This window comes from Chaetura pelagica, unplaced genomic scaffold, assembly GCF_000747805.2.
Source record: "Chaetura pelagica isolate M959 unplaced genomic scaffold, ChaPel_1.0 scaffold587, whole genome shotgun sequence".
Lineage (NCBI taxonomy): Eukaryota > Metazoa > Chordata > Aves > Apodiformes > Apodidae > Chaetura > Chaetura pelagica.
The window spans coordinates 486,903-502,447 of record NW_009953909.1 but is presented as its reverse complement, the minus strand read 5'-3'; the positions used below and the strand labels follow the sequence as shown (position 1 = coordinate 502,447).

Genomic DNA, 15,545 nt, shown 5'->3' with positions numbered 1-15,545 from the left:
GGCTGGGGAGCTGCGGTTCGGTCTGACCCCACCGACTTGACCCTCTTCTCTCCCGAGGCTGTGGCACCAGCTGACGCTGCAGGTGTTGGACTTCGTGCAGGACCCCTGCTTTGCCCAGGGAGATGGACTCATCAAGGTGAAGGGCTCGGTTGCTCCCAAGGCCTTTTTCTTTCTGGATCAAAGGGGAGTGATGGTATTTTTTGCTCTGGTGGAAAACCAGCAGCCTGTTGCTTGTCCCTGGAGAGCTCTGGTTCGGGGTGAATCCAGCTTTCTGGGGTGTGTGCACTGGATGGGAGTTGGTTGGCGTGTGGAGGCTTTGCTGAAGTTAAAGGTGTCCATGTAGGAGGCTTCCAAATGGCTTTTTAGTTTCATTTGCTCGAGATATTTTTTGGTAAAGGTACAAGGGGCCCTTTTTCTGTCCCTTCTGCAGCAGGGGATCTGCAGCTGCAAGCACAGGGTGGGTGCCAGATGTTGGCAGGGGCCTGGGGGGCTCAGGTTGTTGCCCCCTCAGGGAGCTGCTTCCCCTGGTGCAGAGAAGAACATGGTCTTTCTGTGGTACAGGCAGTCATGTGCTTCCACTCTCCTCTGTTTTTAAGCTGAAATTCCATTTCCCAGGAGATATTTCCAAGTTAGTGGGTCTCTAGAGACAGTCCCTTCTGGAGAAAGGGGAGAGCTTTGTCCTTAGGCTCGTGGGTAGCTGGGGAGGTGCTGGGGGCAGGACACCAGGGAGAGGATTGCCTGACAGGAGGAGGTGTGGGCAGTGCTGGGGGGGTGCTGGGGCCCAGGGCCCAGCCAGTGCCCTGCTGGAACCAGGTGTCTGTGCCCTGACTGCTCCTTGTGCCCGCAGCTCTACGAGAACTTCATCAGCGAGTTCGAGCACAGGTGAGTGTGTCTGCTGGGGGCTGGGCTCTGGGGGGCTCAGGGGGCTCTGCTGGGGGCCTGGGGGACTCTGCTGCCACCCGCTCTGTGTTGCAGGGTGAACCCCCTGTCCCTGGTGGAGATCATCCTGCACGTGGTTCGGCAGATGACGGGTACGTGTCCGCGCCCCTCGCACTGCGGTTCCCCTGGGGGACCTGACTGGGTGTCAGCAGCAGTGACCTCTTCAGTGCTGGGTCTGCTCTGCCTGGGGTGGTGAGAGGGGAAAGCACCAGCTTGAATAATTGCTGCTCTGCTGGGGAGCACAGAGCCTGGCTTGTGAGGGCAGCACCTCTGGTACAAGAGACAGGCCAGTCTCCCCGCACCCAGCAAAGGCTGCATTTGTAGGGTGAGGTTGAGTTCCCCAGGAGTTCTAGTCATGCTGCCCTGTTTTTCTTTCCCCCCCTCCAGATCCCAATGTGGCCCTTACTTTTCTGGAAAAGACTCGAGAAAAGGTATTTTTGAAATGTTTTTTTCTGGTGATCCCCCTCCAGGAGTTGTGTTACATACAAGTGTATGTGGTACTGCTGAAGAGGCAGCAGCAAGAGCCCCCCCAGCTGTTGGGTGACCCCCCTGCCCCCTCTCCCTGGCTGCAGGGTGACCCTCTGTGTGTCCACAGGTGAAGAGCAGTGATGAGGCTGTCATTCTGTGCAAGACAGCCATCGGGGCCCTCAAGCTGAACATCGGGGACCTGCAGGTCACCAAGGTGAGGGGACAGCCCCAGCAGAGCCAGCCAGGCCACGCTGGTGACCCCCTGCAGCCTGGGTGTGCCTGTGCTTCAGGCCTGAGTGAGAGGATGATGAATTTGCAGCTCTTGGCGTTTCCAGGAGGACCTGGGGTTCTGCCTTACCTCTTGTAGGCCATAAAAACACAATGGATAGAACGTGGGAGCCAATCTCTGAAGGTTTGGTCAGGTTCAGGTGCCTGCAGCTGCTGGTGTGGGAAGAGGGGAGGAGTGTTGTGCTGTGTTTCAGTCCCAGTGCAGAGGGTGTCCTCAGTCCAGCAGCAGGGTGGTGAGCTGCTAACAGTGACTGGTTAGTTCTCATCCCTGTGCTGTGTTGGGGTTTTCCCCTCTTAGCTTTTCTAGAACCGTCTCTTGAAGCAAAGCTGGTTTCTTTTTTCCTGCAGTGCAGCTTTTACATCTCTTAGAGCAAGTACCAGCTGTGATGGGTTTGGGTCCGTAATGTGTGGATGTGGGTGTGTGTCAGTGTGGCTGCAGGGGCTCCTCTGGGGGTGCTGGTGGTGGGGTGGGTTTTTTTTAACCTGCTGGGAGGGCAGGGTCTGGGGGGCAGGGTCTGTGCTCCCACCTGCTCTCCCACCGGGTGGCTGTAAGGCCGAGAGCACGTGTGTGTGTGTTTGAGGGGCACCTGCACCAGGTTCTCCTCCTCCCCCCCCTGCCAGGAGACCATCGAGGAGGTGGAGGAGATGCTGAACAACCTCAGTTCCCCAGGAGTTCTAGTCATACTGCCTTGTTTTTCTTTCCCCCCCTCCAGATCCCAATGTGGCCCTTACTTTTCTGGAAAAGACTCGAGAAAAGGTATTTTTGAAATGTTTTTTTCTGGTGATCCCCCTCCAGGAGTTGTGTTACATACAAGTGTATGTGGTACTGCTGAAGAGGCAGCAGCAAGAGCCCCCCCAGCTGTTGGGTGACCCCCCTGCCCCCTCTCCCTGGCTGCAGGGTGACCCTCTGTGTGTCCACAGGTGAAGAGCAGTGATGAGGCTGTCATTCTGTGCAAGACAGCCATCGGGGCCCTCAAGCTGAACATCGGGGACCTGCAGGTCACCAAGGTGAGGGGACAGCCCCAGCAGAGCCAGCCAGGCCACGCTGGTGACCCCCTGCAGCCTGGGTGTGCCTGTGCTTCAGGCCTGAGTGAGAGGATGATGAATTTGCAGCTCTTGGCGTTTCCAGGAGGACCTGGGGTTCTGCCTTACCTCTTGTAGGCCATAAAAACACAATGGATAGAACGTGGGAGCCAATCTCTGAAGGTTTGGTCAGGTTCAGGTGCCTGCAGCTGCTGGTGTGGGAAGAGGGGAGGAGTGTTGTGCTGTGTTTCAGTCCCAGTGCAGAGGGTGTCCTCAGTCCAGCAGCAGGGTGGTGAGCTGCTAACAGTGACTGGTTAGGTCTCATCCCTGTGCTGTGTTGGGGTTTTCCCCTCTTAGCTTTTCTAGAACCGTCTCTTGAAGCAAAGCTGGTTTCTTTTTTCCTGCAGTGCAGCTTTTACATCTCTTAGAGCAAGTACCAGCTGTGATGGGTTTGGGTCCGTAATGTGTGGATGTGGGTGTGTGTCAGTGTGGCTGCAGGGGCTCCTCTGGGGGTGCTGGTGGTGGGGTGGGTTTTCCTTAACCTGCTGGGAGGGCAGGGTCTGGGGGGCAGGGTCTGTGCTCCCACCTGCTCTCCCACCGGGTGGCTGTAAGGCCGAGAGCACGTGTGTGTGTGTTTGAGGGGCACCTGCACCAGGTTCTCCTCCTCCCCCCCCTGCCAGGAGACCATCGAGGAGGTGGAGGAGATGCTGAACAACCTCCCTGGGGTGACCTCCGTGCACAGCCGGTTCTATGACTTCTCCAGCAAGTACCACCAGACCGTGGGGAACCACGCCTGCTACTACAAGGACGCTCTGCGCTTCCTGGGCTGCATCGACGTCAAGGACCTGCCAGGTACCCCCCAGCACACATCCCTGCTCCTCAGCCCCTGGCCTGCACCCCAAATAGATGTGCTGGCAGAGAGCAGGGTCTCCCAGCAGTATTTGGAATCTGCTCTGGTTGGGATCTAGCTGGGAAGAAGAGGAGCCCACCGGGGAATGGCTCAGGAGGATTCAGCTCCTCAGCTGCCCTGAGGTGATGGGAGGGGGGGGGAAGCTCTCCCACCAGAAGGGGTGGTTGGTTCTGCTTCCCAAAAATCTTCACTGTGGATGCAAACAGTGGCCCTTGCTGTGGTGCTGCAGGCTCCTCACTCCCAGGCTGGGGAGAGTTGAGGGTAATTTAAGACAGGCACAGGGAGGAGGGTGAGGGGGGCTGGGGCTGCTGCCTCCCCTGACTGTTGCCGTTTGGGGTCTTCCCTTTGTTTCTTTGCAGTCTCAGAGCAGCAGGAAAGGGCCTTTACCCTGGGCCTGGCGGGGCTCCTGGGGGAAGGTGTCTATAACTTTGGGGAGCTGGTGAGTGGTGCTGCCTGGCCCTGGGGGGGTGTCTGGGCCGGGCCCCCCCTGCCGCTGCCCCTGCCCCCCCAGCTGATGCACCCGGTGCTGGAGTCGCTGCGGGGCACGGAGCGGCAGTGGCTGATCGACACCCTCTACGCCTTCAACAGCGGCAACGTCGAGACCTTCCAGGGCCTCAGGTCGTCCTGGGGCCAGCAGGTGAGGCAGGAGCTGCTGCCCTGCTGGGTGTGCCAGGGGGCACTGGGGGGTCTGCAGGCCTTGGCCTCCAGGATCCCTGGCTCTGGAGCATCCCTGTGGTCCTGGCGGCGCTGCTTGCGTCTTGGTGTGAACTGCTGGGTTTTCCTTTGGCTTCCCTCTGGGTCTGGTGGATTGAAGGGTAAAGGGAGGTGCTATGGAAGCCAAGGGCCAGGCACACAAACTGCCACCCAGTCCTGCACCTGAAGATAATATCTGGTTTAATTTCCCCAATGGCATTCATTCCCAGGGTTAAACTGCTTCCAGTGGCTTTCCCTCGTGTTCTGGGAAGGCTGAGGAAGCCAGGGCTGTTGGGTGTTAACTGCCCTGAGCCAGGAACTACTGACACAGCAGCAATTCACAGGCCAGCTTGTGCATCCACTTGCACAAGGCTGTGGCCTGTGATAGAAGGTTCCTGCTGTCCCAAGTGCTGCATTTAATTGTGCAGCTCTTATGGGTCATTTATGGAACACTGCTGGGCAGTGGGTGGGCTGTAGCAGCCCCCTCCCTGGTATGGAGTCCCCAGGTGGGTCCTTGCAGGCTGCTCCATGCTGCTGCTCTGGGGAGAAACAAAAAAAGCAATAATGAACTTGTTCCATTTTCTCCTCTTGCAGCCAGACCTGGCTGCAAACGAGGCACTTCTGCTGCAGAAGATTCAGCTGTTGTGTCTTATGGAGGTGAGCTGAGAGGAGGGTGAGTGTGGGGAGGGGCAGGGGCTGCTCCCACCGCTGGCACTGCTCCTCTGCTGGGGACACTGGGTCACTGCTCCAGGGACACTGACTCTAAGCAGTTCCTGCAGATGTTGCCTCTAGGTGGTGCCCAAAGGCAAGTACTGCCGGGGAAAAGCCTGGAGCTTCTTGTTTGTTGTTTCAAGGGCCTGCTCTTCCAGGCAGGATGTGGAAAGGGGGGGAAGGAACAAAGATTTCTAAAACACTCTTGAAATCACAGTCTCCTAAGGACTGAAAATCCTTCCCCTTCTGGCAACCCTGAGCACTCAAGAGCTGAGCTCCTGCCACTGGAGGCTTTGGCTCTGCCCTTCCCAGGCAATACTGGAGTATAAACCTCTGTGGTCCTGCACCTGTTTGAAAAATTTGCATATTGAGTTACCTGGCAGGTGGTGTCTGTGTGTACACAGCCCACACCCAGCTGGGTGGCAGTGGGTGTGTATGTAGGTGCTCCTCTGGGGTGCTGCACTGGGAGGGAGTTTTGCCACCACCAGTGTTGTCCCTGACACACGCTGGGACATTCCCTCACAGATCAATCTGCTTAATGTGGAGGTGGTGAAGGAGCTCAGGAAATCTGCTGGGAGCAGCCAGGGGTGTGTGCAGGAGGAGGGGCTGGGACTCCTGCTGCTGCCATCAGTGCATGTTTATTTGGAGTATTTTGGGGAAAGGCAGCAGAGGAGGGCTCAGCAGGGGGTACAGGGGGAGCTGTGGGGAAGGAGTGGGAGAGGGAGCTGATTTCCTGCTTTGTTCCCTTGAGTTCAGATGACTTTCACCCGGCCTGCCAACCACAGGCAGCTCAGCTTTGAGGAGATTGCCCAGAGTGCCAAAGTCACCGTGAACGAGGTGAGCTCAGGTTTAGGCAAACTCACCAGTGTCCAGGTCCTGGAGACCTGGAAGTGTCTGGATTGATCTGCTCCTGTGGGTGGGCTCTGGATAGAAAGGTTCTGCCCTCTTCTCCTGCATTTGGAGAATATTTTTTTTTAAGAAGGAGCTGGCTGCTTAGTGCTCTGGTTCTTGATAAATGCACTTCTGGAGATTCTTAGTCATGGGCTGAAGTTGGAAGAGAGCTCTGTAGGTAACCTGTTCCCACCTGCTGTGGAAAGCAAGCCTCTGGATCAGGACATGCAGGGCCCTGCCAAGCTGCCTTGAGTGTTTCCAGCAGGGAAATGTCCCTGATGTTTAGTTTTTCTCACGGTGCAGAATTTTCTTCTGTCACCCAGACACAGTCCCTGCTGAAGCAGATCCTGCCTGTGGTCTCTTGTCCTTTCACTGTCCATCCAGTGAAAACAGCACCTCCTGCCTCCCCTGCCTTGTGGGTACAGGAAGGCTGTGATGAAGTAGCCCCAAGCTGCCTCTGACCTAGGCAGGATAAATCAGATTTCATAATGTCAAGTTCTCCAGTTTGGTGCCAGCAGTGACAGTGTCATCCAGCTAGTTAAAAGATAGTTACCAAACCCCTGAGGAGCATGACTTGTGACTAGCTGCCTGTTCAAGCCACTGACCACCACTGTGTGAACTTGGGGGTTTAGCTGGTTTTCTCCTTGTCCTGGGGTTCCTTTCTGTTCTGTAACTTATCAGCCTGTCCAGGATGTGGTGGAAGGGCTTGCTGAGCACTTTGCTAAAAGGCACAGGACACCTACAGCCCTCTCCTTGGTCATTGAACAAGTCACTTAATTTAAAAAGGCAATCATACTGGTCACCTTGCCCGTGGCAAATCCATGTTGACTTGTTTCAAGTTACCTTGTTCTTCCTGGGATTTCAGAGAGAATAAATCTGCTCTTAAGGAAATGTCTCCTGTGTATTTAGGTGTGGAGTCTCAAGGTGCTAGAACCTGAAGGAGTGTGGGTGTGAGGGAGGCTGCTAGTGCCATCCAAAGGTGTTGTTCCTCTCAGGGGGGAAACTGGGTGACTCCCAGTTGTTCCCTGGGGTGGTGGTTGTGTTGTAGGTGGAGCTGCTGGTGATGAAGGCACTGTCAGTGGGGCTGGTGAAGGGCAGCATTGATGAAGTGGACAAGAAGGTGCACATGACATGGGTCCAACCACGTGTGCTGGATTTGCAACAGGTAATGAACAGCTGGAGTATTAAGGCAGCACTGACTTGTTTTCTTGTGTGAGGTGACTCAGAAGTGAAAATAAGGACTGTGCAGGGGTGCTGGCTGGGGATTAGTCTTCTTAGTGTTGCTTGAAGGTGCTGAGGGAATGAGGAAGTACCTTGACCTTCCTCACGACTCTGTGTTCTCTTTGGCTCTTGCCTTAGGTCTGTGGTGGGTTTGGTATCTGTGTTTTGCAGGAAATAGTTAGAAATCTGTCAGAAGGCAGAGAAGGTTGTTTGTGACACTTCTCTGTGAAAACCACACAAACCACCAGAGAGCAGAAATATGGTGGTGCTGCTTTCCAGAGAGATGCAGGCCTCTTGTGTGGCTGCTTGTGGCCTAAATGCACGAAACAAAATCTTGGTGTTTCTGGGCCAGAGGTGGTCACAGGGTGGTAGAGGTGCTGAGCTTCCCTCCTCACAACAAACACTTTGTGAGGCTGTACAGGGTGCCCTGGCCTTAAAAAAACCCAGTAAGATCCAGACATGGAATAGTCGCTGCAAACAATTCCTGGTGTGCTTTCCAGCTGGATTTGAAACATTGCCATTTTGATGGTAAAAGAGGTGAAGTAGCATCTGTCCTGGGTGTGGGGGGTTTTGAGAAGGTGTTGGGGATCCCAAGTGCTTGTCATGAAGGTGAATGTTGTACCTCCAGCAGCTGAGCTTCTCCTGGGCTTGCCTTGCAGATCAAGGGGATGAAGGACCGCCTGGAGTTCTGGTGCACGGATGTGAGGAGCATGGAGATGCTGGTGGAGCACCAAGCTCATGACATCCTGACCTAGAGGACATTGCACTGCCCCTGGGAGAGCAGTTCTGCTGCTGGTGCTGGCAGCATTCAGCACCAGCTGTGCTGGGGTGTGGGGTGGGTGGGCAGGGGGGGAGCAGCTTCCTGAGGGAGCAGCAAGTGGCCTTTCGCTGTGGGACCCTTTGGTGCTTGGAGTCAAGATTCCCCAGGTGCTGGCACTGGTGGCTCTGGCCACGAGAGCTCTGTCCTGCTCCTATGGAAGATGGGCAGGGGTGGAGGGGGCAGGGGCTCGGTGGTGGCTGGTGTGTCACTGGTGTCCCCCTGGTGTCCCCTGGCTGCTGGGGTGAGGTGGCTGTGTGCTGCAGGGGCAGCAGAAGCTCCTTCACACACACACATGTGGGGAGGTGCCTGACCCTGCTGTGTGGTGGTGCTTGGTGTGTTGCCTTGGGAGGACGTGCCCTTCCCTGGGGACCTCTCCCCCTGCCCCTGCAGCTGCCCCCAAGCAGCAGCACTGACTCCATCTCCCTGTTTGCCCTCTCCCCACCACCTCTCCCTCCTCGCCTGCAGCAGAGGGACTGTTTACTCCATCAAAGGGTTCTCCCAGGATCACTGCTCAGTGGATGTGTTCTTATATCCTTTTGGATATAAAAACTTTTGGGGGTGTTTGTCTTTTACCAACACTTTGTACTGCAGTGAGGTGTGACAGTATTGTTGGAATAAACTTCTCTGCCTTCCCTTTCCGTAGTCTGTCCTCTCCATCACTCACAGTCAGGGCTCTGAGCTGTTCAGAAAGACTCTTCCCTTGAAGTTTCAGACCTCAACACCCCCCTGGGCAGGATCTCAGCTGTTAATACCTCGGGATGTACTGTATTGTCAGTTTCCTTCCTTTTCAGAACACTGATCTTTCCTGCAGCTAAGGAAGCAGCACTGACCGACAAGGCCTGAGACAAGTTTTTGTCTGGTTTTGCCTCTTAATAACTGCTACTTCAAAAGCTTTTTTGCAAGGGAAGGGTTTTCCCCTGTTGTTGCTGCTTCCTTTATCAGGATGTGGGATAACTGTGCGTGTCCAGGAATGCAGATCTGCAGTGGAGGCTGCATCCAAGTATCCATCTGGATGCATAATGCTCCTAAGTGTAGGGCAGTAACAGCAAACTGCTTTGAGGTTCATAGCAGCTCTAAATGGATCCAAGTGCTGCTCACACCCCTGGCTAAATCCCTGCAGAGGTGAGTGGATTTTTTAAAAGCTGCTGCCCTCAGCTCTGTGGTCAGATCTTGCTTCACTGCACCCAGATGATCCCAGGGCTGTGGTTACCAGTTCAGTTCTCTGGTGTCACGAACAAGATTCTGCTGAAATTCTGACTTTCTGGGTGTGTTCTGGTTTGCTGTCTTGACTCGGGGCTTCAAACTAGCACGGGGACAGAGAGAGCAGATAGAGACTCCCTATTTACAAGGAGTCCCTTGGAAAATACAAGGGGTCCTGGGCACAAGTTGCTGCTGGGGACATTCCCATTGGACACAAGAGGTAAATTTTTCACCAACAGGACAGTCAAACATTGGAATAATCTCCCAAGGAAAGTGGTAGATTCCCACACATTGGACAGTTGGAAGTCTCAGCTGGACAACGTGCTGCTCACACCCCTGGCTAAATCCCTGCAGAGGTGAGTGGATTTTTTAAAAGCTGCTGCCCTCAGCTCTGTGGTCAGATCTTGCTTCACTGCACCCAGATGATCCCAGGGCTGTGGTTACCAGTTCAGTTCTCTGGTGTCACGAACAAGATTCTGCTGAAATTCTGACTTTCTGGGTGTGTTCTGGTTTGCTGTCTTGACTCGGGGCTTCAAACTAGCACGGGGACAGAGAGAGCAGATAGAGACTCCCTATTTACAAGGAGTCCCTTGGAAAATACAAGGGGTCCTGGGCACAAGTTGCTGCTGGGGACATTCCCATTGGACACAAGAGGTAAATTTTTCACCAACAGGACAGTCAAACATTGGAATAATCTCCCAAGGAAAGTGGTAGATTCCCACACATTGGACAGTTGGAAGTCTCAGCTGGACAACGTGCTGAGCCACCTCATATCAACTGTAGTGGCACCTGGAGAGGTTGGAGCACATGATCCTTCCAACCTGCCACTCTAGGATTCTGCAGCTCTGAGGCTGGGCTGCTCTGCAGGTGAAGGGGACCAAAGCCACCAGAAGGTCAGACCCTGCAGCTGGTCACCCTTCTCCCTTCTGCCTCTGATCAGTTCTGGCCTAAACTTCCTGCCTGGGAGCTGGGTTCCCAGTGCCTGCCTCTTCCCTGCCCATGTGTGCTGGGTTTGCTCTCCCCCTGCTGGGTCAGCTCCTGGAGTGCCCGTGGGGCTGCTCTGTTCCCCTGCCTCGGGCACTGTGGCCTCCTGTGCAGGTGTCACCCTGTCCCCCAGAGCTCACTCCTGCTGCCACTTGCACTGACCCCAGAAGAGCACACGACAAGTGTTCTGGGCAGGGAAATGTTTTGTCCTTTCCTAGCAAAGGGCAGGAAAAGGCTTTGAAGGGACAAACGCCCCTGGTGTGTCCCTGCTGGTGGGGACTGGAGAGCAGTCCCTTGGCAGGGCTTGTCCCTTGGGATGGGCACCAAAACCCCCTGCCAGCCCTCCTGTGCTGCGGGCAGTGCTGGCTTGGAGGTAAATGTCTGAGCAGCTCCCTGAAGTGGGTGTGAAGTTCTGGGGCTAATGAATTAGGACAGTTGCTCCAGAGGTTTTTCCAAGATCCCTGGAATTATTATTTGCTGCCCAAACCTTCCAGCAGGGCTGGGCTGGCTCCTCATACCAGTAACGCGGGGTGTTTGGGAGTGGAGAAGAGGCTCTTTGTGCAGGAGGGAGTTAGATGAGCAGCACCTGGGCTGCAGGCTGCCCTGGGTGCCCCTCGCAGCCTCTGGGTATTTCCTTACTAGGAATTTAATTTGCTTTTGGCTTCCTGGTTGGTGCTGGGAGCAGCGCCCGGCCGTGCCGCCCCGTGTGCCGCAGGAGGAGCGGGAGTGGGAAGCCCTCCCTGCTGCAGCTCCTGTGGGAACACTCCCAGCAGCAGGACAGAGCCATTCCCCACCACCAGCACCGGGTGGAAGCAAAACCAACAGGCCATTCATGCTGATGTGAGTTTTAATGACCCAACCCAGAGAGCTGGTTCCCGGTGAAGACCTGTCCTTGGTCACCTCCTCACACTGCTGCTCTCGGGTGGCTCCTCTCACTCTGCCCTGCTCTTGTAGTGCTCCACGTGTGCCAAGATCCAGGCTGTGGGGGCCAGGAAGGACACGAACATGACGGAGAGGGCGATGGCTTGTTCCTGGGGGAGAGCAGGGATCAGTGGGATGGCAGCAGGACCCCCCGTCCTGCCCGGGGCTGCGGGAACAGCTGCTCACGGGTGCTGCCACCCCTGCCACAGCTGAGGCACAGGTTTGTCCCCACTCCTGGCTCTCCCAGCCCCATGCTGCAGGGCACACACCCCCCTGGGGCTGGGGGTGGGTGAGCACAGCAGCTCCCACCAGCACTGGCCAGGCTGGGCACTCTGGGGGCTGCTTTCCCTCTCCCAGTGCTTCTGTCCTGGTACTGGCTGGGAATCCAGAGCAGCTGTGACCTTCAGAACCCACCCAGGCCTGGGCTTGGCCTCCCAGGGTTTCCCAAAGCAGCTCTTGCCTGACTTTCAAATGACTTTGAGGTATGAATTGCAACCAGCAGCAGCCTCTTCTATTTCTGGTGCACCAGGACTTAACCCTTTTCACTGACACCTTTATTCCCGTTTTTATTTGGCTAGAAAAAGAGCCTCCAGACTCTTTGTTGCAGACCTTGGAAAGGCAGCAGGGGGTCAACTCCACAAGCCAAGGGGTGGAGGTAAAAAACAGCCAGGATTTCTGGTGAAAAGCTCCTTTTCCCAAGCTCATCTTGCCCAGCCCAGGAGGGTCCCTGCAGCTGGTGGGGATCATCCCCAGAGGGAGCGACCTGCCAGCCCTGGCTCTGCAATGGCAGCAGACCCCATCCTTGCCCACGGGGACACCTGCTTTGGGGTGAGTGTCCCATGAAATGGGGGTACCTGGGGCCCAGGTCTGTCCCTGTGCTGTCAGGGTCCCTCAGGGCACTGCCTGTGCCTCTGCCACCTCCTCCCTGAGGTCCTGGGGCTGCCCCATGGCTTCACCTCCCCGGGGGAAATGCAGGGGACCCTCAGCATGTACCCTAAACCCCAACAGTTAAAAAAGGGGCTGAAAGGATAAAATAAAATGGAAGCAAGAGCCTAAGGGGGGGAGCAGGCTGGAGCTTGCACAGCTCTGGGGGCACCTTCCCCCCTTCCCATTCTCTTCCGACTCCCAACGAAATTAATTAGTTGATAACACAAAGGGGATTTGTGTCCCTCCAACCAGGGTGTCCCTAGCAGCAAGTCCCCCCCTCTTCTCGCCTCCCCCAAGCTACTCACAGCAGCAGAGAGTTGGTGTTCAGGGGGCTTGTGGGAGAGCTGAGCCCGGGGGGTCTGCAGCAGGGTGCCCAGGAGCCGGGAGCCCCTCTGGAAGCCCCACATGGCCACGGCAGGGCGAGCAGGGTGAGCACTGCTCCTCTGGCCGGGCTGCAGCTGCCCAGTCTGTCACCACTGCCACCACCCCCTGCTGCCCCCCTCAGCACGGGGCCTGCTGCTCCACAAGGGCACGGCTGTGGACAGCCTTAAAGGGCAAGATTTTCCCAAATTACTACCCTTTTCTCTTTTTTTCTCCCCTAAATGTTGTGCTTTTTCCTTTCTCCCCAGCAGCACCCAGCTCCTCGTGCCTCTGAGGTCAGAACCCATGTCTCCAGCCCCTAAAGTGGGACCTCTCTGCCACGCTCTGCAGGAGTGCAAACCTCTTATCTTGGGCTTTTAAATGTGTGTAACACCCAAACCACAATGTTTTTGCTGTAAAAATGGCAGGAAGGGCTGTACAGACCATGACTGCTCAAACACACGTTTGTTGACAAAAGCTGAGTGCTGGAATTCAAAAGCAGTAGCAGAATCCTCTTACCTTGTACCTGCTGTTTGCAGCTGCCTTTCCCAAGGATTTCCCTTGGGTTCCCTGCTTGTCAGAGCCCTTCTCCAGCCCCCTGGCAGGCAGAGACCTCTGCAGCAGACCCAAAGCTGGGGGTGGTGCAGCCTCCCCCAGTGAGGGCTTTTCTTTCCAGCAGTTTCACATCTGCCTCAGTAAGACAAGGGACAGGAGTAAGTGACTCCAGCAAACCCCCCCCTGGATGACATTTCACATTAACCTGCTTCCCCCAGAGCCAACAGTTGATTTTCTAGATCAAAACCAAAGCTGGCATCTCAGGTGCCCTCCTGCCACCAGCAGTGTTCAGCAGTTGAGGGCGTGAAGGATGTTCCTGAGCCTCAGTCCCGTCCTGAAAACCTACCTAGAAACCTCTGTTGCTGCTGGAGATGAAGTGTCTTGTCCGTGGTCAAAGCTCATGCTGGGGAATGTTGCTGGGTTTAACTGGAGTGGCAGCAAGAGTGGCCCCTGTGATCCAGGCAGCTGGGCAAGTTCTGTGAGCATTGGGAGGATAATCTCCCTGAGGAGTAAAGCCTTGCAGATTTTGTTTTGGACAGGAGCTAAAGAAAAGGACCAAAAGGAATCCTTGAGAAGCTGGGGAATCAGCTGGTGGTAAAGGATGGATGTGATGAATGGATTTCCCTTGATATTCTTGGAGGAGCAGACCAGGAGCAGCTGACACAGGAGAGCTCTGGTTTGGTGAGGAAGGTGTTTGGCAGCTGCTTTTTAACCCAGCCAGCCTTGCTGCTCCCCCTCCTTCTCCTCAGCTTCCTCCCTGGGTGCTTTTTGGCAGGAAGGCCACTCCAGGACCCAGTACCAGGTGTGCCCATGGAAAACCCTCCCTTGGTCCTGTTCAGCCTGGCTGGACCCCGGGGTGAGGAGGAAGGACAAAGGCCCTTTCTGTGCCCCCCTCTTCCGTGGGAGCTCACGCCAGGTCCCCAACCTGGTCTGTGACCTCGTGCTCCTCCTGGCCCCATGGCTGTGCCTGTTCAACACCCAAACCACAATGTTTTTGCTGTAAAAATGGCAGGAAGGGCTGTACAGACCATGACTGCTCAAACACACGTTTGTTGACAAAAGCTGAGTGCTGGAATTCAAAAGCAGTAGCAGAATCCTCTTACCTTGTACCTGCTGTTTGCAGCTGCCTTTCCCAAGGATTTCCCTTGGGTTCCCTGCTTGTCAGAGCCCTTCTCCAGCCCCCTGGCAGGCAGAGACCTCTGCAGCAGACCCAAAGCTGGGGGTGGTGCAGCCTCCCCCAGTGAGGGCTTTTCTTTCCAGCAGTTTCACATCTGCCTCAGTAAGACAAGGGACAGGAGTAAGTGACTCCAGCAAACCCCCCCCTGGATGGCATTTCACATTAACCTGCTTCCCCCAGAGCCAACAGTTGATTTTCTAGATCAAAACCAAAGCTGGCATCTCAGGTGCCCTCCTGCCACCAGCAGTGTTCAGCAGTTGAGGGCGTGAAGGATGTTCCTGAGCCTCAGTCCCGTCCTGAAAACCTACCTAGAAACCTCTGTTGCTGCTGGAGATGAAGTGTCTTGTCCGTGGTCAAAGCTCATGCTGGGGAATGTTGCTGGGTTTAACTGGAGTGGCAGCAAGAGTGGCCCCTGTGATCCAGGCAGCTGGGCAAGTTCTGTGAGCATTGGGAGGATAATCTCCCTGAGGAGTAAAGCCTTGCAGATTTTGTTTTGGACAGGAGCTAAAGAAAAGGACCAAAAGGAATCCTTGAGAAGCTGGGGAATCAGCTGGTGGTAAAGGATGGATGTGATGAATGGATTTCCCTTGATATTCTTGGAGGAGCAGACCAGGAGCAGCTGACACAGGAGAGCTCTGGTTTGGTGAGGAAGGTGTTTGGCAGCTGCTTTTTAACCCAGCCAGCCTTGCTGCTCCCCCTCCTTCTCCTCAGCTTCCTCCCTGGGTGCTTTTTGGCAGGAAGGCCACTCCAGGACCCAGTACCAGGTGTGCCCATGGAAAACCCTCCCTTGGTCCTGTTCAGCCTGGCTGGACCCCGGGGTGAGGAGGAAGGACAAAGGCCCTTTCTGTGCCCCCCTCTTCCGTGGGAGCTCACGCCAGGTCCCCAACCTGGTCTGTGACCTCGTGCTCCTCCTGGCCCCATGGCTGTGCCTGTTCTTGGGACCAGGCTTTGACAGGATGCAGTGGATTGGCTGCTGCCATTGAGCCATGAGCCAGACCTCCAGCATCTCCCGTTGGAGAACCAAAGGAAAACAGGAGAAAAAACCATGAAGGCCCCCGTTCCCACCAAGCAAACTGTTGTTTCTCTGTCTGCTCTCACTTCATCTCTGCTTCAGAGGTTCTGGTTGTGGCTGGGCTGAGCTCCGTGTCCTTCAGCCCCAGAGAGCAGCTGGTGTCACGAACATCCACTTGGCCTCTGCTTCTACTTTCAAGGTTTTGCTTCCACGGGGATTTGATCTTCCCTCCTCTGAGCTTGGGGCTGTGTCACATGTCAGTGCTGACCCACACTCGCTGCCATGGGAGATGCAGGGGAAGGGGCCGGTGTGTCCTGGGGCTGTGGGGCTGGGCTGGGTCAGGGCTGGGTCTGGGCTGGGTCTGGGTCTGGGTTGGGTCAGGGCTGGGGCTGGCTCTGGGCTGGGGCTGGGGCTGGGCTGGGGCTGGGTTGGATCAGGGCTAGGT

At 55.8% G+C, this 15,545-nt stretch overlaps 1 protein-coding gene across 1 annotated transcript; it reads left to right on the top strand.

The window, feature by feature from the left end:
- Window positions 1-64: 64 nt before the first annotated feature.
- PSMD13 (proteasome (prosome, macropain) 26S subunit, non-ATPase, 13) lies at window positions 65-7,899 on the top strand (the record flags this gene model as incomplete). Its single annotated transcript, XM_010001454.1, has 12 exons — window positions 65-136; window positions 848-882; window positions 976-1,031; window positions 1,327-1,370; window positions 1,535-1,621; window positions 3,399-3,570; window positions 3,988-4,067; window positions 4,140-4,265; window positions 4,916-4,978; window positions 5,789-5,869; window positions 6,972-7,088; window positions 7,804-7,899. Coding segments are annotated over 12 exons (1,029 nt in total), but the record flags the coding sequence as incomplete, so codon positions are not given.
- Between the last annotated feature and the right edge of the window lie 7,646 nt (window positions 7,900-15,545).